The sequence below is a fragment of the Zeus faber genome (assembly GCF_960531495.2).
Source record: "Zeus faber genome assembly, chromosome: 15".
Lineage (NCBI taxonomy): Eukaryota > Metazoa > Chordata > Actinopteri > Zeiformes > Zeidae > Zeus > Zeus faber.
Window position 1 is genome coordinate 17687726 of NC_137194.1, and position 22162 is coordinate 17709887.

Sequence of the window (22162 nt, forward strand, 5' to 3'; positions counted from 1 at the left end):
AAGCAAGAATTACTGCAGGGTTATGCCAGTTATCTAGTGGGGAATTGCTCTCTCCAGGTCATACACAACATATTAAAAAGTAAACTATAAAAGATCAACATGCAACACGCGGCTATATCAGTTTCCATTCAATATGAGATATGTTTTATTCATTTCATCAAACCATGTTTGTTTACCTCTTCAGTTCAGCCGTTGGGTTCAGATAAGAAAACCAAGTCCCCTGAGTATATGCAGCAATTTTGACTTTATTATTTTGAGATTAAAAATAAAAAATAAATAAAAAACACAAGAAACACAGCCCCTCAATACCGTCAAGATATATATTCCAAAAAGGATGAAAGAAGAAAGATGCCAGAATTCTGGGTTCAAGGGGTCTGGGTCTGGTCTGGTTTTAGGATGCCATGAGAGTAATTTGTCCAATACCAAATTAACTTTGATGATGAGTAGGTAAACCTTTGACAGGCATGTAAAGTTAAACTTGCTCTCAGGCAGACAAAAACTGGGTAGCTCCGGGGGGACAGTCTAAAATGTCTGCTCCATTAGTATTGACAAAGCTGCAAAAAAAAACATGGGAGGGTGGAGGGACCCTAGATGTCTTAGTGCCAGCAGCACGCACGGAATATTAAAGAATGGCAGAAGTTTCGTAATGCCGAGTCAGCCGGCAGTGCAAGGATTCTTGCTTTTGCACGTCCAAAGGCCTTTGTCTGCCCTCGTCTTGAGGGACGCCCAATTAATCCCAGTGGCAGAGAATTGTTCATGGGCCAAGCTCAATCTCAGGACCGTCACAGCTCATCACTTCCAAAAAAAGCCAAGCGGCCGGAGTTCGGCTGCTAGACATGGTTCAGATGGCCAGCTCTCCCTCCCTCCCTCTTTCCTTTTTCTTGCATTTCAAAACACCATTAATGACATCAGAAAAAAAAGATGTGCATGTCTTGTTGGGATGACATTTGGCAGCTCGAGAGGCCTTTTTTATTTATTTTTTTTCTCATCTTGTGCACGTTGTAATCTAATGAATGTTTGCGTGTCAAAATAAATGATTCTAGGTGTTAAGACCGTTGTGCAGAGATCTAAACGACACCAAAAATTGGCGAGGACCATATGTTCACCTAATCATATGTTTTGACCTATTTGGATCTTTTGAATAAAGATTCATCAGTGGTGGTAAACACTGTCACCACAGTGAATTTGCGAGGCGAGCGAGGGTCAAGTGCCTGATCCCTCTCCATCCCGCGTCGCCCTGTGACTTCACCACGACTTCCGAGCGGCGAGCGTTCTGTCCGGTGATTCAAATGTGACCCAAATACTTCTTCAGCAGTGTTTCAGACCACGCTGCGTAAATGTTATTTGGATTTGGCTAGCCATCTGCTGAGCAATATAAAGACCCATACGCTTGTGTCTCAGACATTCTTTTTTCCACCATCACTGCATTAATTGAGTTTGGCTGTAGAAACGGCCAAACTCTCCATCATTCCAGAAATACCAAGGTTTATGTATAAGCAATATATTTTGTGAAGATAGTAATAATAAAAATAAGCTTTATTCGTAAGCTTTGCTCTCTATTTGCGTATGTGCTGCATTCATCTGTTCCTTTCAGTGACATAATCAGATCTAAAACCCTTCTTTCTTTTAATCCTGATTTGTGTATTATTTCACGGCTATTTCAGAGTCTCTTGAGAACACATTGTGTCTTTGTTTTTAGTTAGCAATTTTGGGATATACTTATACTTATTTAGATTAGATAGTAAAGATTGACCAATGATATTATTTTGGCAAGACTGGAGTCTGCATTTTTGCATGTTCAATGAAAGTATCTTCCGGGTTGGATAAATTATTCAAAATAAAAGATATAATTCCCATTGAACTTGTACATTTGCACTGCTTCACCCTTTACCCGTCTCTCTGTTGTGGTTCTAGATGGGAAATGCTTCAGACACATCTGATGCGTTTGCCTCCACCATTTCCAAGGAGAACGATCTCCTCATGGGTTTGCTCTACAGCATATTCTGTAAGTCTTCACCACCACCACCAGCCTCTGATTTGAAAGTCCTTTCCATCCGTCGTTCGCACCCCATCCCCTCTCTTTCTCCTTTCCAGGTACCTTGTCACTGGCTGGAAATGGTGTTCTACTTTTGGTCGCGTATCGCAAGAGGTTGTCTCTGAAGCCGGCAGAGTTTTTTATCATCAACCTATCGATCAGTGATCTGGGGATGACCCTGTCCTTGTTCCCTTTGGCCATACCATCAGCTTTTTCCCATAGGTATGCTTTGCCTCTTTATTTTAATTGTTTAAAATGTTTTATCTGGTCTTCACAAGTATTCACGCTATTCGGATCATGAACTTAGTTAAATACAGGCTGAAACTGCTGACACACTGAATTCAATTCCTCTGGTTTATTCCACAATGTCCCTCCTGTCCCTTCATTCTTACAGGTGGCTGTTTGGTGAAGTCACCTGTCAGGTTTATGCGATGTGCGGAGTTCTGTTTGGTCTGTGCAGCTTGACCAACCTCACGGCGCTTTCCTTGGTTTGCTGCCTCAAAGTCTGCTTCCCGAACCACGGCAAGAGGCTGATACACTCACATTGTTGTTGATTTAAGGAGTTTAGGAAAGTTGGTAAAAACGATTAGTTGAAACGGTGGATTCAAAGGGATTTTATTGCAAAGCCAAATGATGTAACATATGTAACACATATACAGTAGAATAACAGGCTTCAAAAGCAAGAAAAAAAGTATTATTAGGTGCTTATCAGGTGTATTATTAGGGATAAGACATGCATATGAAGAGATTTAGTAAGAAACTTATCTATTAGGAGGATTATATTGGGGTTGCTATAATGAGGAATGTATTGGTTGTTATTGAAAATTATTTCAAAATAGCTTGGAGTAATTCAAGACTAATAATTCAAGACCAATAGTTATAAAGAAATGCAAGTAGTAATAATAGTGTAAATAATCATTGAAAATAATTTTCTGAGGAATAATTGTGACCCTTCGATATATCTTTTTAAATTGATGACCCAAAACAGAAAGTATTGCCGTCATTTTTCTATCCATATGTAAATATGTAATTTTCCATTGTGTATGAAATGCGCTACATAAATAAATTTGCCTTGCCTTATCTTTATCATTGCATAGCGGGTGCATTGTCCAATGTCTGTCTCCATCAGGCAACAAGTTCTCCTCTTCCCACGCCTGCTTCATGGTGGTGGGAGTGTGGTGTTACTCCTCGGTGTTCGCTGTGGGTCCCTTGGCCCAGTGGGGCCATTACAGCGCTGAGCCTTATGGTACCGCCTGCTGCATCGACTGGCGAGCACCCAACCACGAGCTGTCCGCCCTGTCCTACATCGTCTGCCTGTTCCTGTTCTGCTACGCGCTGCCCTGCACCATCATCTTCTTCTCCTACACCTTCATTCTGCTGACCGTGCGGGGCTCGCGTCAGGCCGTGCAGCAGCATGTGTCACCGCAGACAAAGACCACCAACGCACACGCGCTCATTGTCAAGGTCATACGACATGTGTCTCCACCACTGGAGCTGAGAATATAAATGAGACAACAGCATTTTGGAACAGAGAAAAATAGAAACCTTTTAATATAAACGTATTTGTGTGCGTGTTTGTGTGTCTCTCTCCACAGTTGTCAGTAGCAGTGTGTATAGGCTTCCTGGGAGCCTGGACCCCATATGCCATCGTGGCAATGTGGGCTGCATTCGGCGATGCCACCACGGTTCCCGCTACGGCGTTTGCCCTGGCGGCCATATTTGCCAAGTCTTCCACCATCTACAACCCCATTGTCTACCTACTGTGCAAACCCAATTTTCGCAAATGTCTGTACAGAGACACGTCCACGTTCCGACAGATGATCTGCCGGGGAAGTTCTCGCCTCGACCGGGGGGAACATCTTGATTGTGCTCTGCAGCACAACAATAAGGACACACACTTTTCCAATGGACAGCAAGGGAACTACGGAGCATGTTTTCACTGCTCCAAGGGTGGGTCCCAGTCTCACCCATCCACCTCCCAGAGGACCGCCTGCATTCTGACTGGATCCACCTGCAGGGAAGTGGCGGTGTTGCATCAGCTCCCGCCAAAACTACAGGCGGATTTCATCTAGACTTACAACAGCACCCATGAGGTATAAACAAAAAAAAAAACAGGGGAGAGGCTTGCATGACAAGCTATTGAAAAGCCTTGCTTGAATTGTGTCCGACTGGCACAAAATAAATTACAGGAGTGCGTGTCAGCAAAAGTGAAAAGCAGTACAGTGACAACCCCACAGGCTGTTGTCGCTTACGCTTTAACCTTAAACCTAACATGCTGTCATTCCTAAAAGTCTTTGCTACTCAACCTCTTCAATATGCCTGGATCCACCAAATCCACACTGCTTGTACTGTATATCTGCTGGAAAAGCTAAACTGAAAGGTCTTTATACAGCCAATGTTCAGGTTTTACACTACTTAAAGGAAAGCTTTGCTACTAGTAATGTGGAGGTCTGGGCAATCGTGGTGGTCTCTGGAGTCTATTCAACCAATAACAATTTCCACTGCATTCATATTGAAATCCTCCTCATGAGAGATTCTGTCCATCCCTAACCACATGCATCATTATGCATTGCACGACAGCTTAGTACAGTATGGTTCCCAACCTCGACCCCATGAGGCTATTCATCAGTTGAGTCGTGACTAGGTAGTAAAAACAACAAAACTATGGCCACTTTGGTGTGGTTGTGTAGGGGCAGTAGACTGAGCATCCCCTACTTAATCTGGTGATAATAAATCTACTTTTTATTGCTATCAATGGGGGGAAAAAAGCATTGTTACAAAAATACTAACCCAAACCCTGGCCCCAGCTCCTCAGTGTTCCTCTCTTTGTTGGATTCCCACAGTGCTGTATTCTGGCTCATACAAAAATGGTTGAATGTAAGACTGCGATAATGTTATCAAGCAGTCGTTGTAAAGTAATCGTTAAGGTTCTCTGTGCATTCATTCAAACACAAACAGTCATTTTAAGTCATGCATTCCTTCTCCCTGCTATCTGTGCTCTTCCCAGGCTGAGCTGGTGTTCTTCTGGAACGCAAAAACTCTTTCCGAAGGCAGAAGTAAACTAGGCGGCTAGCGCTGGCTTGTGTTAGAGAAGATAGAAAGGCCACTCGGCAAATCGGAATTAAAATCATGGTTAAAAGCGTTCTGTGGCAGTTTTGCCTACCACGCACCACCCAAGTGGCGTGTTCAGGAACCTCTGGCACAGAGACACAGAAGACGGGGTTGTAGACATCAGTTTATTGTAGAGAGTGGGCCAGTTGTAATTAGCCAGGAGCAGATAGATATGTGTCATGACAGGGCTCCTCTCCTGAGTGTGTGTGGGGATGGGGCTTTTACCTGTTGCTCGTTAGACCAACTAATGAAGAACGGGTATGCAGCCACTCTGATCCCCATTACCGAGATCCAGGTCAGGTGTGGCTGGTCAAACCACCCCATCCCCACATCACATACCCCCAACATCAAACTGAGGCCATGGAGAATACCTGGTCGAAGCCCCCCCAAGCAGAGAACAAAAATGGGGGGAAAAAAGCCTAAAAAGACTCTGAAACGGGGTTGCTCTACCTGAAAACGACAGACTCTGATGCAGGGTTCCTATACCTTAAACCAACAAATGTCCAAAAAAAATAAATGAAATGGTCCCTTCCAGGGGACATAGTTGGAGGGGGGGCCTGGCTGCTGGGCTGCTGGATGGTCCCGGGAGTGGCTGCGGGGAAGAAGAGCTAGCTGCAGGCGGTTACCCGTGGTGGTTGCTGCGGCTGCTTCTCCCTCGGTCCTCCGCCGGACAACCTGGGTGCTGCTGCTGCCAGTCTGGAGAGGGTTGGTGCTGGGGCTGGCCGTTTACCTGGTGGTGGCTCAAGTGCGTCTGTGTCCCTTCCCCTGCCGGAGAGTCCCTGTTCAGGTGCCAGTTTTGCCTACCATGCGCCATCCAAGTGCCGTGTTCAGGAACCTCCAGCACAGAGACACAGAAGACCGGGGTTGTAGACACCGGTTTATTGTAGAGAGTGGGCCAATTTGAATTAACCCGGAGCAGATAGACATGTGTCATGACACAGGCTCCTCTCCTGAGTGATTGTGGGGATGGGGCTTTTACCTGTTGCTCATTAGACCAACCAACGAGCAACCAAGAAAGCTCAGCTATGTAGCCTGCTGATACATATCGTCACCTTCCTAAAATAATGGCATAAGTCTTTTTTCAGGTCAGAAAACACAAAAAAATGAACCAAACATATCATATTTATTAATGATTTCATTCAAAACGGATATGACAATAGATGATTATTGACATTCTGAGGAGGTAGGAGATTTTACCAGAGGTGGCCAGCATCATGAGGAGATGATTTAGGCCAAAAAAATCACTTTTGTCAAAAAATGACTTATGCCATTATTTTAGGAAGGCGACGATATCCACAGTGCTAAATAATTTTAAAAGAACCTCAACAACTTACATTTGCCTTCTTTTGGTGATATATTCCAGACAAAGCATAAATGCCGAAAGTGAAATACTGCCTGTATAATTAAATTGGCATTCAAGTGTGAGTCACCTGCTTCTGCTGTTGCAATCTGTGACTAACTCAAACCAGTCTGGCCCTAAAAGGATGCAGCTTGATATGAGGAATACACGCTGACCGACCATCACACAAGACAAAGGAGGACACAACTCGCTGCAGAGCGGCCTTTAGATTTAAGTCATTTTATTAATGACAAAAAGGGGATAAAGAGTGAAAAAAGGACTGCTGGTTCAAGGTCTCTAGGTCTAGAGCCAGGGTGCCGCTCCAAAGTCAGTGAGTACAGCCTTCAGTCCAAGCAACCTTTCACAGATGACAATTTCTCTGCAGCACAAGTGACGGAGCGGCCGTTCTTTAACCTGTGCAACTTTCCAAGGACTCAACTCAGCTTCTCCACAAACAGCGTCTGCAACAGAAAGTGCTCTGCTCCCACTCCACAACCCACGACATGCACACACCTACATCGGAATGCCCCCTATTTCAAATCCATCAAATTCATAATCATGGTTAAATGTATTAGGAATTACAGCTTTGTATTGTGCTAGATAGAGCAAGTTGTAAATGGACTAGAACCAGGGAGGAGCTACAGCCTTGGTACAAATGAACACGCAAAAGTAGAGCAACACATTTTTCACATGACATTCATCTGGTTGAAGAAAGAAGAACCATTCCTTCCCTGCGTCAAGGAGCCTTAATATGTACATAAAAAGAAAACAAAAAAGCATTATTGCTCCACACACTGTAGTATCTCTGTTTTATATTTCATTTTATTATTTAACGGTATTATTACGTCTTTGTTACAAAAATTGTTGAAATCAATGTTTATTGATCCGTTTCATTTTTATTAATCAATTTATTAAAAACATTTGAGTAAACACCATTAGAATAAAACACTTTCTCTGACTCCACCTAAAACCAGTTTTGATACATAAAATAACCATCCACATAAGCTGCTGTTCTCCAAAGTGAATAGGCCATACTGTCATTATCCATGAATTTCCCTACAGGATTTATCACGTTTGATAATACTGTATATCTTAAATTTGAAGTTTGAAAGTGGTGAGGTGGAAATTAGCAACAATTTATATTTTTCAAGTATAATTTTATGCAAATGACACAGAAAATTATCCTGAACCATAAACTTTTCTTCAAAATATGCTTCATGTCAATTGCTACATCTATAATTTAATGTAGAGAAATACATCATTTTGGAAAACAAATTTAATTGACAAATTTCAAATCTCAGGAACCCTTATACTGAAACATACTTATTTGTTTGAGTGGTGACCAGATTACCACACCTCACTGTAGAGCATGTTTATAAACCATCAAGGCAATTTGTGATGATATGTATTGTGGTTTCAGCCTCCCACTGGAAATAAATCCATTCATCCATCTTCTAAAACTGCCTATCAAGGTCGGAGTTCCTGTGGCATCAGGCCAGGCGGAGCAGCCGAGACATGCCTTTCCTTTGCTACTCCCTTCAGCTCCTCCCAGGGGATCCCTAGTCAGTCCTAGGCCATCCAAGTGATATAATCCCACCAGTGCATCTTGGGCCCACCTTGGGGTCTCCTCCCAGTCAGACGTGTCTGGTACACCTTCAAAGGGAGGCACCGAGGGGACATCCTTACCAGATGGCAAAACACTTGAACTGGCTTCTCTCAATGTGGAGGAACAGCAGCATCACTGAGCTCCTAACAGTATCATGGAGAGTGGCACCACATCTTGCGACCATCGGTAAAAATATGGAAGGCAGGAGAGAACCACTGTCCAAAACTCACACTGAACATGAGAGACTTAATAGTAGGAATGAATGTACTGTCATGTAGATGGACTGAATGGACCATGGCAAAAAGAATCCAAAAGAATGCCTCGGGGAATGTATCCATAAGCCTTCTTCAGATTGACAAAACTCCTGCATGCTGGATTACTGGATTAGCCTCTGACAGATAATTGAGGTTGAATGGGTGGTTCAACCTCAATTATCTGTCAGAGGGTAAAAACCAGGTCCACTGCTCAACGGCCAGTCAAAATCTGCATTGTTCCTCCTAAATGTGAGATCGGTAATGTAATTTCCTATGATTGGAATTAGCCTTCGGTCTGCCAGTTCAAAAAGACATAGAAGGAGAGTTACTGTGTTGATCCCTGTGGGGAAACTTGTCCTCTGTATTTAACCAATCCTAACTGTGGGCAGCCACACACTCCAGCTATAGAGCCAATGCCTTGGCGGCCAAGGGCATCGGCAGAAGAGTGACATTCAGGACTTTTAGGTTGGGGGGGGGTCCCACATGAAGATGGGGAAAACATGCAAAAGCCACACTGAAAGGCCTCATTGATCAGTCTACATTGACGAGTCACTGAACACATTGAACATCCAGGGCCTTCAGCATTTCTGGATGGAGCTCAACCAGCCATGGTGCCTCGCCACTGAGGGGTTTCTTCACCCACCCGGGGGCTTCTTCACCCACCCCGAAACACCTGCTGGGGTTCCATCACTCGAGGCTCCAGCCCTGCCTCCTTAAGGAGGACATGTCCCTTGGGTGAAGGAGTTCCTCAAATTGTTCCTTCTGGTTTCATCGCTTTTACTTAGCATAGCTTGTGCGATGTCCCACCTTCCCCTCCTGAGTTGCAGAGTGATTTTACAGAACCTCTTTCAGGACACCCGAAATTCATTCTATACTCATCTCTCCAAACTCCTCCCACACCATGGATTTGGCTTCTGCAAAAGCAGTCGCTATCTGTCCGCTGAATCCAGAGTCCAACTTTTAATTCACAACTGTGTGTGTGTGTGTGTGTGTGTGTGTGTGTGTAATCAAATAAGGAAACAACACACAGCACTGCTATACATTCTGTTATACACACTGCAAGCATGTATTTATACAAATCAACAAACCAATGAATCCCAGTTTGTGATGTACATACAGTACCATGGTCCTAAAAGCAGTACTTCAGGGCATCTTAAAACATATTAAGACCTTAAAGTTAAGGGTTCCATTAATACCAATAGAGAAATGGAACTCAAATCCAATAGCAAGGTGTCATTTAGAATTATATATATATATATATATATTAAAGGTTCACAGAAACCTAGCTTTCAGTGCAGAGGTGAATTTAGGTCAAAATGAAAAAGATCTAAATACATTTTAAAAATCCTCCAATTCTGGAACCAACAACTACAATCACACTGAGATTCACATCAACACTGAATACATTGTTGTGCATTACAGTATATAGGAACTTTAAAAAATGCGTTTATCTTTCTCTATCTTTTTTTTACCTTTGTGTTATCAATAACTCTTCAGTGATTCCAATGTATTGAGTATTATACATTTTAATGTATTCATTACTCAATATGCACATTTTTATCAGGTTTGGGATACTTTTATATGGTTGATGCGATTTTCAACGCAAGGACATCATTTCAAATGGGATCTGATATTCCACAGAGCTGCCCGAGGATGTCAACGGTCTTCAAATGAAATGAAATGGAGTGACATCGCCCCCTCTCTTTAATAATGGCGTTCAGCTACTAACTACACAAGCAGCTTTCCTTCTTTTTTTTTTAATGTAATCATATTTTTGTGTTCTTTGTATTTTTGCCTGATTTACATATTATTAAAGCTAAAGAAATTGTCTTTAAAGTTTGGTATTTATTCATGCCGATCTTAATACAAGTGATTATATTATATTATATATTATATTACAAATATTATATCGAAGTAAATTACTATCAATTAAACGGGATATGTTTGATATCATTAAAAGCTTTAATATTATCCTTTTAACATTTTAACAGCCATAATATCAAAATTGGATACTATTAATATTGGATAACAGTAATACTGTTTAAAATTCATATTGGATAATATTCATATTTTTAACGGGATCGGGAGGAGGTCTTATTGTCAGGATGAATTCCCTTGATAAAAGTATAATCACATTTGAATACATATCTTTGTGTAAAACAGAAATACCTTAGTTTGTTTTGTTTTGTCACCACACATCTGCACGAGAAAAAAAATAGATATTATTATATTATATTATATATTATTATTATATTTCGAGAATAAAATAAGAAATACGAGATTTAAAGACAGTTCGACAATAAAGTAGAAATTTCAGATTGGAGTTCAAAGATTAAAGTCATTAATAATTTGAGAGAAGGTTAAAACATCTAAAAAAAAATAACAAATAAAAGTGGGGTGGAGATGTGCAAACGCAGTGTGACATGAAGCCATGCTATTTGGACTTTATTCTTTTTATTTAACATTTTAATCTCGCGCTAGTACTTTATTATTGTCTGCATATCTTTCCTCTCGAAATTGAGGAAAACATGTGGAGGAAAAACAAAATTGTGAAGTACATTATTTGCAATAAGTAAATGATAAGTACACATAATAACACAAGTGTGGGTTCATTGTATGAACATTTTGTAGATCATTTGTTTTTGCTGTCCTGGAAATTTTGTTTATATTTTTTTAAATATTTGTTTTGAGTCAAATTGTCTTTTCTTGAGACGGGAACTAAGATGTACGTGACAGCCTTGTGTCAAAACTCGGTGTAAAACGCGGCAAACATTCGAGAGAGAGACAGAGAGAGAGAGAGAGACAGAGAGAGAGAGACAGAGAGAGAGAGACAGAGAGGGAGAGAGAGACAGAGAGAGAGAGACAGAGAGAGAGAGACAGAGAGGGAGAGACAGAGAGAGAGAGAGAGACAGAGAGAGAGAGACAGAGAGGGAGAGACAGAGAGAGAGAGAGACAGAGAGGGAGATAGAGAGACAGAGAGAGAGAGAGACAGAGAGACAGAGAGAGATTGAGAGACAGAGAGAGCGAGCGAGCGAGCGAGAGAACGATACATTCATAACTTAAGGTAAGGCCATAAATTAGTATAGCTGAATGTGGAGGTACACTTAAATATATCATATATATTATATAATGTGTTTTTTTATTCGTTTAAAATAAGACACTTTGTGTAACACTACGATAGTGACCCGAATTGGAGTTGCAATTTGTTAGCCGACATCATTGTTAGCTATCCACTGCTGTACCGCCGATGCGAGGTACTGTAAGTAGCGCTGCTCGCCAGGGGAGGAGGAGAAACGGGAACGCGGAGGAGAAGGCGAGTCCAAAGTTCCATCATGATGTTCTACACTCAACTCTTCACGTCCAAGCGCGGCCCTCTGGCCAGAATCTGGCTGGCAGCTCACTGGGAGAGAAAGATCACCAAGGCTATGGTGTTCGACTGCAACCTGGAGGTCACGGTGAAAGACATACTGTCGCCAAAGGTACAAAGCGCACACCTGGAGTTCATCACATAAAACTGTTTCTATGGTTACAACTGTTTGCTAATAGACTATAATATGACCTCAATTCCATGTACAGTACATACAGGCAGCATGAACACTTTTATTGTATACAAACAATCTCCTACTCTTGTCGGGTTATCAGTTCTTGATACAGACGTTTACTCTGAACTTTTATTGTATATTGTCATTTCTTCTGTTTTGTATTGTTATTACTTTGTTCTTATTGCCTATTGTTGTGATTTGTGCTGCTTTAAACACAGCAATTTGCCTCCATGGATGAATAAAGTATATCTGCGTGTCTGTCTGTGTGTCTCTGTGTCTGTCTGTCTGTGTTTGTTTTCCTCCAGATGAAAATCAGCCTGCGTACATCTAGTCATCTACTTCTGGGAGTGGTGCGGATTTACTCTCGCAAAATTAAGTATCTCCTTGCAGACTGCAACAACTCTCTGGTTAAAATCCAATTGGCGTTCATGCCGGGTAGCTCACCTTTTCTGCTTTACTGTACTTTATACTGTTATGATCATAGTAGGGTTCTTGCTCAGGATTTTGGCTGGTTTTGGTTATTGCCATATTAAATGTGCCTTCTGTGGAAATTTAGCAGTTTATGTTTTGAAATAAATATGTTCATACAGCATATCAGAATTCTGCAGACAGGTTGAAGACAACATAAGCTTTCTATGACACTTACTGTCTGCCAACATTTTGTATCTAAATAACACAAATAAAGTTATACAATAAAACAGAGTATATGAATACAACCAAAACTACCATATTATATTAATGTAAGGTTTAAAATATTTTCCACAGATTTCACTGCAATGAAGCATTAAAAAAAAAAAGTGGTATACAGGTCACTGCAGTCAGCCAGATGTGATTGATAGATAGATAGATAGATAGATAGATAGATAGATAGATAGATAGATAGATAGATAGATAGATAGATAGATAGATAGATAGATAGATAGATAGACAGATAGATAGATAGATAGGTACATGATATTTCCCAGAGGGGAAATTAAGGCATTACAGCAGTGCACATCACACACAACAACAAAATACAATTTTGATTTTCCCAGCAAAGGAATCACTGTATTTCCTTTATGAATAAATGCATGGTGATTATTTATTTATTACTAATGAACCTAAATTTAACCACCAGGGGGTGACAACTTGCACTTTCTATTGCTGTTGAAAATATTATATCATAGAATATTATTTTTCCATATGTGTACATTCCTTTACATGGCACTTCCTACCGAGTGTCAAATATCACCAAAATCTTAATTCTGATGTTTTAGTAGATTAGTTTGGAGAATGCTTCACGTGTATCTAAAAGGCGTCTTAACTCCCATCCACAACTCTCTCCCTCGTTCGACCTGCCAGACCAGACTGATCTGCCTCTCGAGGGTCTCGAAGCCCCACTCAAAGATATTAATTTGACTGAAGATTTCAAAGACTTTGAAACCGAGCTTCCACACCCAAAGTAGGTTCTACCTTTGTTCCTCTCTGTCTGATGTGCTTTCTTCCTCAAATTTTTTTTTAGGTTTGATTAGATTGTAAATGATTTGATCGTTTTCAGATGATAATAATAATAATAAAGACGTTTCTGTACCTACCTCTACCCACCAGTGACATAGATGTTGTAGACCACTTTTCACTGAACCAGAGTCGAGTAGAGGAAATCACCCTGCAAGAGGACTTTGGAAATGACTTTCTCAGCCGAGTGGACTTTGGTGAGATCCAGTTGTGTGTACTTAGAGCTGTGCTTCCTTCTTTTGTGTCATCATGTCCCTCATCAGGGTAACCCCTCGTTTGAAATTTGTGAATTATCTTCCATCTTTTTTTGGATTTAAACTATAGAAAATCAGTCCCAATGTCAGACAGGCGGGATGCTGGACGTGAGCTTTCAGAGCCTGGGACACCGTGGTGACTCTTTTGGGGATGAGAACACTGGACTTAACTTGCTTGGTAATTGTCAGATTTGGGCTGTCACTTTTCAGTCGTAAATTAACTAAATGGAAAGCAAACAACCGGGAAAAGGGATAGAGTGTAATGTACAGACCAATGTAAATTTATCTTCACACTTGTATTTGGTTTTATTTAATTTGTTAATTTTTTATTTTAGACATTGAAGAAAACACAGGAAATAACCATTAAATAAAGGGGGGAAAAATTTAAGAAAAAATTTCAGCTAATTATTTACAAATTAAATTAATCCATGGGTGGGAATTATTTGTTAGACTTATAGGAGTCTGGCCTGAACACAATTTTTTGTGGAAAAAAATAAATCAATAAATACATAAATGTACATGTCTGAGAGGGAGCAGAAAGAAGTCAACACTTATAATTTTCATGTTGAAGTTTAATTATCGTAACCTGATCATTTTTTCTTTGCATTAATTTTGCAGTAGTTGAAGCAAAGGTGCCACCACTGCAATAACTAATGAGAAAATGTGTGATGGGATGAATAAGCAGGTCTCTATATAGAGTATTGGAATATATTATTCTGTGTTTTGCATATGCACAAACCATACACTTACTGTTAACAAAGTTTTCTAATAACATTTCCGTGTGATTACAACTGTACTGACTGAAATTAAGTTAGGAGATGATTGAAAAAATATTCAGACAGCCATTTCCTGAACTAATGTTATCCATTATTCCTTTAGTGTTGTTTTGCTGTTAGTTGAGAGTGTTTGAAGTTCCATACTTCAATTATTCTTTAGACTTCATGATGAACTCCAGCGATACTGTCGCCATGGAACTTGTCAAAGAGATGTCACAAAATGAAAATGAATGGGTCAAGACTCTAAACAAGAGCAATCATCAACAAGGTACATTAGCGTGCCAAGACAATTATTGTATTTGTACTGTCTGCTGTTTAAACAATAGTCACAATTAGAGCAATAGTCCCAAGTCTCTCAATGTTTTATGAATCAAAAATGACTAATTCAGAGTCCTTTAGAATCAGACCCACGCATGTCTTCCAGATGGTTCTGAGTTGGGTGCCATGGCAGTGGAGCCCCGTACACTGAATGAGGCGACCCTGCTCGGCAATGCAGAGAAAGGCTTAGCTCTCCAACCAGTCGCTGTCACTCGTAGGCCTAAGCAGATCTCCTCTAAACTGTTCTCCTAAAATTCATGCTTACTAGTGCATATTATTTATTTATAGGCATTATCCAGCGAATTTGATAGGTTTAAAATGGTTTGAAATCGCCACAGGTGAAACCAAAAGCCTTAATTTTTCCTGCCCTTCTTAACTTATAGTACATAGAAACCCTGACTGTTCTCACTGAATACAGGGAGGAATGAGAAGAGAAAGAGGAGGCTAGTAGTGGATCAGACGAAGGAGCTGAGCAACGAGGCCATTAAAGACCAGCTGGCTGACTCCTCCGACCTGGTGGCTCCTCTGGACATGGCTCCGCCGACCCGCCAGCTCATGCAGTGGATGGAGAACGGAGGAGGAGATCAACTCTTTGGGCAACTCTGTTCCGTTATCCTGAATCCTCAGATACAGCAGGTGGAAACGTGTACAAATCTGTTCGGCCCTGTAGTTACAGGTTCCAGGTCAAAGTGCATTAAATCTTTATATCAGGTAGCGATGGAAAATGTACTGACAATTTTTAGTCAAGTAGAAGTACCATTACTCAACAAGCAAAGTACTTAATTACAATTAAAAACACCTTTAATCCTCACCTCCAGTAATTCTGAGCATTAACAAGACCGATTGGTTGGGGCTATATCAAATAATGCTCAAAGAACAGTTTATAGCCTGGCGAGACAGAGTACTCTATGCTTGGAATTGTTGGGAGGTTGAGTCAATTACAGCACGTTTCGAAGTATGAGCAATATCAAAATATCTGATTCTGAAAAATTCAAATAGTCTACTCTGACACAGTACCTTGACTAGTGTCATGAGTTGCTTCCATCCCTGATGTCCGTGATTACAAGCTATTCTGTTTCAGTTGCTTTTACAATTATTGGTATGATCCATTTTGCCCTTGTAGCTCTTTACCAAGAGTGCTTTTCGGTTGGGAAGCGATGCAGTGTGTGAGGAAGGTGGCCTAGAGCAGATGCGCACAGACAGGGAGGAAGGTAGGCAACAAAAAGGCACCCAGGGTTCACCAGTTTAACAGGCATATAGGCGCGTGCTTGCAGTCATTGTCATTTGTAACACTGAGCTGGTGTATTTGTTAAATAAATTACAAATTATTTTGGACTTTGGACTACAGGAGTCTAAAGATGGTACAAAATGTCTGCTATATTGAGAGGGGGGACTTTTATATGAGGGTATCCCTCCATCCATCCCATTTTCCTCCGCTTATCCGGGGCCGGGTCGCGGTGGCAGCAGGCTGAGCAAGGAGCTCCAGGCCCCCTTCTCCCCAGCAACGTTTTCCAGTTCCTCCTGGGGGACCCCGAGGCGTTCCTAGGCCAGCTGGGATATGTAATCCCTCCAGCGTGTTCTGGGTCTACCTCGTGGTCTCCTACCAGTTGGACGTGCCCGGAAAACCTCCAAAGGAAGGCGCCAAGGAGGCATCCTGATCAGATGCCCGAACCACCTCAAGGAACAGAGGCTCTACTCCGAGCTCCCTCCGGATGTCCGAGCTTCTCACCCTATCTCTAAGGCTGAGCCCAGCCATCCTACGGAGGAAACTCATTTTGGCCGCTTGTATTCGCGATCTCGTTCTTTCGGTCACTACCCAGAGCTCATGATCATAGGTGAGGGTTGGGATGTAGATGGACTGGTAAATTGGGAGCTTTGCCTTCCGGCTCAGCTCCCTCTTCACCACAACGGTCTGGTACAACGCCCGTATCACTGCTGATGCCGCACCGATCCGCCTGTCCATCTCACGCTCCATTTTCCCCTCACTCGTGAACAAGATCCTGAGATACTTGAACTCCTTCACTTGGGGCAGCAACTCGGTCCCAACCTGGAGGGAGCAATCCACTGTTTTCCATCAGAGAACCATGGCCTCAGACTTGAGGGTGGTGACTCTCATCCCGGCCGCTTCACACTCAGCTTCAAAAAGCCCCAGTGTGTGCTGGAGGTCACGGTCTGATGAAGCCAACCACATCATCTGAAAAAAACAGAGATGCAATTCTAAGGTTCCCAAAACGGACACTCTCCTCACCTCGGCTGCGCCTTGAGATCCTGTCCATGAATATCACAAACAGAATCGGGGACAAGGGGCAACCTTTGCGGAGTCCAATACCCATTGAGAACGTGTTTGACTTTGTGCCGAGAATACAAACACAGCTCTCACTTTGGTTGTACGAGGCCCGGATGGCTTGTACCAACGGCCCCGGTACCCCATACTCCCTCAGTACCCACACAGGATCCCCCGAGGGACGTGGTCGAAAGCCTTCTTCAGGTCCACAAAACACATGTAGACTCCCACGATCCCCCCCAGCAACCCTGCAAGGGTAAAGAGCTGGTCTACTGGTCCACTGTTCCACGTCCAGGATGGAATCCGCATTGCCCCTCCTGAATCTGAGGTTCGACAAGGTGGTTCGGAGCCTACTTTCCAGCACCCTGGAGTAAACTTTCCCGGGGAGGCTGAGTAGTGTGATACCCCTATAATTGGAGCACACCCTCTGGTCCCCCTTTTTAAAAATGGGAACCACCACCCCAGTCTGCTACTCCACAGGTACTGTACCCGACATCCACGCGACACTGAAGAGGCGTGTCAGCCAAGACAGCCCAACAATGACCAGAGCCTTCAGCATCTCAGGGCAAATCTCATCCACCCCCGGCACCTTGCCCCCGAGACGCTTTGGTCGGGTTTAGGAGTTCCTCAAAGTGCTCTTTCCACGCCCGACAATAGCCCCAGTCCAGGTCAGCAGTTCTCCTCCCCGGCTAAACACAGCTTGAGCCAAGCCCTGCTTTCCCTTTCTGAGTCGCTGAACATTTTGCGAGAAATTTCTTTGAGGCCAACCGAAAGTCCTTCTCCATAGCCTCCCCAAACTCCTCTCACTCCTCTTTTGCTTCAGTGACAGCTGAAGCCGCAGCCCTTCTAGCCTGCCAGTACCTGTCTGCTGCCTTGGGAGACCCCTGGCCAGCCAAGCCCGAAAGGCCTCATTCTCCAGCTTGACGGCTTCCTTCACCGCTGGTGTATACCAACGGGTTCTTGGGTTACCGCCACAACAGGCACCGACTGCCTTCCAACCACAGCTCCTAGCAGCCGCCTCTGCATTGGCGGTTTTGAACATGACCCACTCGGATTTCATGTCCCCAACCTCCCCCGGGAGGCGCAAAAAATTCTTCCGGAGGTGGGAGTTGAAGACCTCACGGACAGGGGCATCCACCAGGCGTTCCCAGTTCACCCTCACTACACGTTTGGGTTTACCAGGTCTGTCTGGCTGCCTCCCCCGCCATCTGATCCAACTCACCACCAGGTGGTGATCAGTTGACAGCTCTGCTCCTCTCTTCACCCAAGTGTCAAAGACATACGGCAGCAGATCTGATGACTCAACTACAAAGTCAATGATCGAACTTTGACCTAAGGTGGTCTGGTACCACGTACACTTATGAGTCACCCTATGCTCGAACATGGTGTTAGTTATGGCCAATCCATGACTAGTTCAGAAGTCCAATAACAAAGCACCACTCGGATTCAGATCAGGCAGGCCGTTCCTCCCAATCACCCCCTTCTAGGTTTCTCCATCGTTGCCCACGTTAGCTTCTCCCAGTAGAACTATAGAGTCCCTAGGCGGAGCCCCTTCCAGGACGCCACCCAGAGACTCCAAGAAGGCCGAACACTCTGAACTGGTGTTCGGTGCATAAGCACACACAACAGTCAGAGCTTTCCCCTTAGAAACTTGTAGTCGCATAGAGCCGATCCTTTCGTTAACTGGGAAGAACTCCAACACAGCGGCACTCAGCCGGGGGCTCGTGAATATCCCCACACCCGCCCGGCGCCTCTCACCCTGGGCAACTCCAGAAAAGGAGAGAGTCCAGCCCCTCTCCAGGAGTTTGGTTCCAGAGCCAGTGCTGTGCGTAGAGGTGAGCCCAACTATATCTAGTTGGTACTGCTCCACCTCCCGCACCAGCTCCGGTTCCTTTCCCGCCAGCAAGGTGGCATTCCACGTCCCGAGAACTAATCTGCGATGCCGAGGATCAGCAGGCCCAGGCCCCCGCCTTTCCCCGCTGCCCAGCTGGCGTTGCACCCAACCCCAACGCCTATCCCTGCAGGTGGTGGGCCCACAGGGTGGCGGCTCCATGATATTTCTTCGGGCTATGCCCAGCCGAGCCCCATGGGTCAAGGCCCGGCTACCAGACGGTCTCCGGCGAGCTCCTCTCCCAGGTCTGGCTCCAGGAGGGGGCCCCGGTTTCCCTATTCCGGGCGAGGTACCATTTTGCCTTTGGTGTTTTTTCATTGGGGTCCTTTGAATGGTTGGTTTGTGAGATAGCCTATGACGGTATCTCACAATATAAATAAAATACAAATCTTAAATGAAACCCATTAACTCCACAACACCATAGAAAAAAATGAATTCTGTGTTTATGTCATGTTGATGGGCAGACTTTTGTAAGATTCATTTTTCACTAATTCACTGTAAACACATCTGATGTGAAGGAGGCAGATACATATAGCCACGTGTACTTTTCTTCTATTAAAGATCATAACTTTGTAATACTAACATAAACTGAAACAAGTGAAATGCAGCCAAACCAATACTTCCAAATCGAGTGCTGCTGTTGATTCAATCATCTGTTTTCTTTCTGTTGTTTTACATAATCTATGTATTACATATTTTTATAGTGCAGAATACAAGATTCCTCTCCCCAGAGAACCGTGGTCCCGATGAGTCCCTGGATCCAGAGACAACGAGGAACCATGCTGAGCACATCTTTGATATTATACTTGATGGCAAAGATAAAAACTGCTCAGACATGGCAAAAGTAAACTTGTAGAAAATAAACAAATAAAAACACAATTTTCATCAAGTCATTTTAATTTGATCCTGTGTGTCGTTTTTATCCATTCCTTTTACCAGACTCGGATATTGTCTTTCTAATCAATTCTCTGTCATTCAGGATGACAGCATGATGGACATCTCACACCCAGGACTTCCATCTGAGGACCCTGCCATGTTTGTCCAACTCTCTTTTTTGGGAAATGGGTCTGAATCGACTGTCGTACGCACCCAGGTATTTGCCACAGTGATTAGTGGGTTTGAAACCATTAGCCCCAAGCCATGATGTAGCTCTAGCTGCCAAACGGCAAGTGGTAGAGATGTACCCCAGAGCAATATCTGTCTGGAAGTCACTTTTCATTTTTCACAGTTGTTTGCAACGCGTTATTCACTGTGTGGTTTTGTGCTTTCCCAAACTGTAGTCTATGCTGGACAGCCAGGACTCTGTGGAGAGGAGGATGACCAAGCGAGTACTTAAGCTTCTAAATTTTCTCAAAGTAAGAAAGAGGAGTTAAGATGAGAATTACATAAGTATAGATATATAGAAAAATCCAAAACAATGTAATATAACCCTTTTCTATTGTCATGGTGATAAAAAAGATTACCTTTTACCGTTCAGTATGCGTGCGGTATTCCTCTCACTATTCACAGGGATTTAATGAGGGAAAAGCTCTTGGAGGATTGTGGAATGAAGTTGGAAAATGAAGGTGTGTGTGTGTGTGTGTGTGTGTGTGTGTGTGTGTGTGTGTGTGTGTGTGTGTGTGTGTGTGTGTGTCAGACCCAGAGCACTGCGATATTCAGCCTAGAGGCATTATGCAAGAGGGGCAGCCGCTCTCATGCTGCAACCACCTTCTTCTGTCTACTCGTGCTGAAGAAGCAGAAGGCCCTCAACCTGAAGCAGGATGGACCCTACGCCGACATTGTGGCCACACCTGGACCAAGGTTCCATGATCTGTGTTGGATCTGTAACTGAAACCAGATGAGCCCCATAATGGGTTAACAGGTTATTCAAACCCGGGTATTTGAGTTTCTCAGCTGAAATTGTTAAAAAAAACAACCACATATATATATATATATATATATATATATATATATATATAGTGTTTATTGACACTTTATTTTTCACAAATGACAAATTAATGAAGTTGTCATAATGTTGGTGTAAAAAAAAATTATCCTGCCACCCCAATGTTTATAGAGTTGCTAATTTGTGCTTCATCTTAAACAATGGATTCAAGATTGGATACGCCTTTGTTTTAAGGGAAAAAGGGAGAAAATAGATAATATATATGAATTATTAGAGTTGTTGCAGTTAAATGTTTTCCTTAATATAAAGTATAATTATTCAATGTTTCATATGAACTTGATAATCGAGTTAATAAATGTCATATTCAAAAGGTTATCAGTTCTATATGGATGAATACAAACTCCATGAGAAAAGGGGCCGGATGCTCACTTTTCATTATGGGCCACCAGGAAGGTGAATTACACTATGTTATTGTATCTAGGATCATCTTACCCTCTGAAAACACCACAAACAAAGCCAGCCGTCCTTACAGTATGTCCAAAATAAAAGCGCCACTGTCTCTTTAAGAGGCACAGATGCAGTATGCGCAGTTACCTCACTCCATCCCGGGCTCCATGGCTCCAGGAGCGGGCAGCAGCATCAGCATCACTTCCCTCTCATGCCACCAGAGACCAAATAATACCAAAACATATGCTGAGCCTCGTCGATCTGGCGAAATGGTACTGTAACCGTTTTCTCTGGGTTTCATGAGCATGTTCCAGTGTGTGTCCGCGGAGACGGGCTAGCGGCTCTGCTCGGTGTTCCGTATGTAGGGCAGCGAGGACCAAAATAGTTAGTCAGCCGGTCGTGGTCCTCTGATCCTGGAGTCCACGCATCCTAATGGCTTCGTATGGAAGCATCATTTGGCTTGTCAGGTGCCCATAAACTGGGTCTATACCCATCGCATTGACCCTACTGGTTCCACTGGCTGGCTCATCTGGAGCGCCATGCATCATTACTGCAAGTGTACTGCAAATGTAATGTGTGAGGTCAGGGTAACTTTACAACTTTGCACCCTAATGGATTCAAAGACGTATGTCAGGTTATCCAAAAATGTTAATATTAAGTCTGATTTCTGCTCTAAGTTTGTGTTTAACAGCCTGAATATGCCTCGCCAATGAACACGGACGCTCACACTTACGTAAGATGATTGCGTATTTCTCACCTATTGCGTATATGTTACTTGTTGCGCACAGAAAGATGGTGCAGCTCCACTGCCCCTCGTTGTCCCGCACAGCTGGAAAACGTGCTGAGATTGAAAATATCACAAATAAAACGTTATCAGTAGCGGCAGTATATTTATTATTATTATAATTATAATTAAAATTATTATT

The 22162-nt window shown here is 43.0% G+C and overlaps 2 protein-coding genes across 2 annotated transcripts; both read left to right on the top strand.

The window, feature by feature from the left end:
* Positions 1-1914: 1914 nt before the first annotated feature.
* On the top strand, positions 1915-4107 carry opn7d (opsin 7, group member d; the record flags this gene model as incomplete). The annotated part of the gene is made up of 5 exons (XM_080015271.1): positions 1915-2005; positions 2095-2257; positions 2430-2557; positions 3165-3499; positions 3631-4107. 5 exons carry the CDS (start codon positions 1915-1917, stop codon positions 4105-4107), a joined length of 1194 nt encoding a protein of 397 aa, XP_079871397.1.
* Positions 4108-11677: 7570 nt separating this feature from the next.
* rad21l1 (RAD21 cohesin complex component like 1) lies at positions 11678-20735 on the top strand (the record flags this gene model as incomplete). Its single annotated transcript, XM_080015272.1, has 10 exons — positions 11678-11824; positions 12193-12322; positions 13229-13328; positions 13475-13578; positions 13706-13813; positions 15148-15365; positions 19038-19193; positions 19884-19997; positions 20185-20259; positions 20583-20735. 10 exons carry the CDS (start codon positions 11678-11680, stop codon positions 20733-20735), a joined length of 1305 nt encoding a protein of 434 aa, XP_079871398.1.
* Between the last annotated feature and the right edge of the window lie 1427 nt (positions 20736-22162).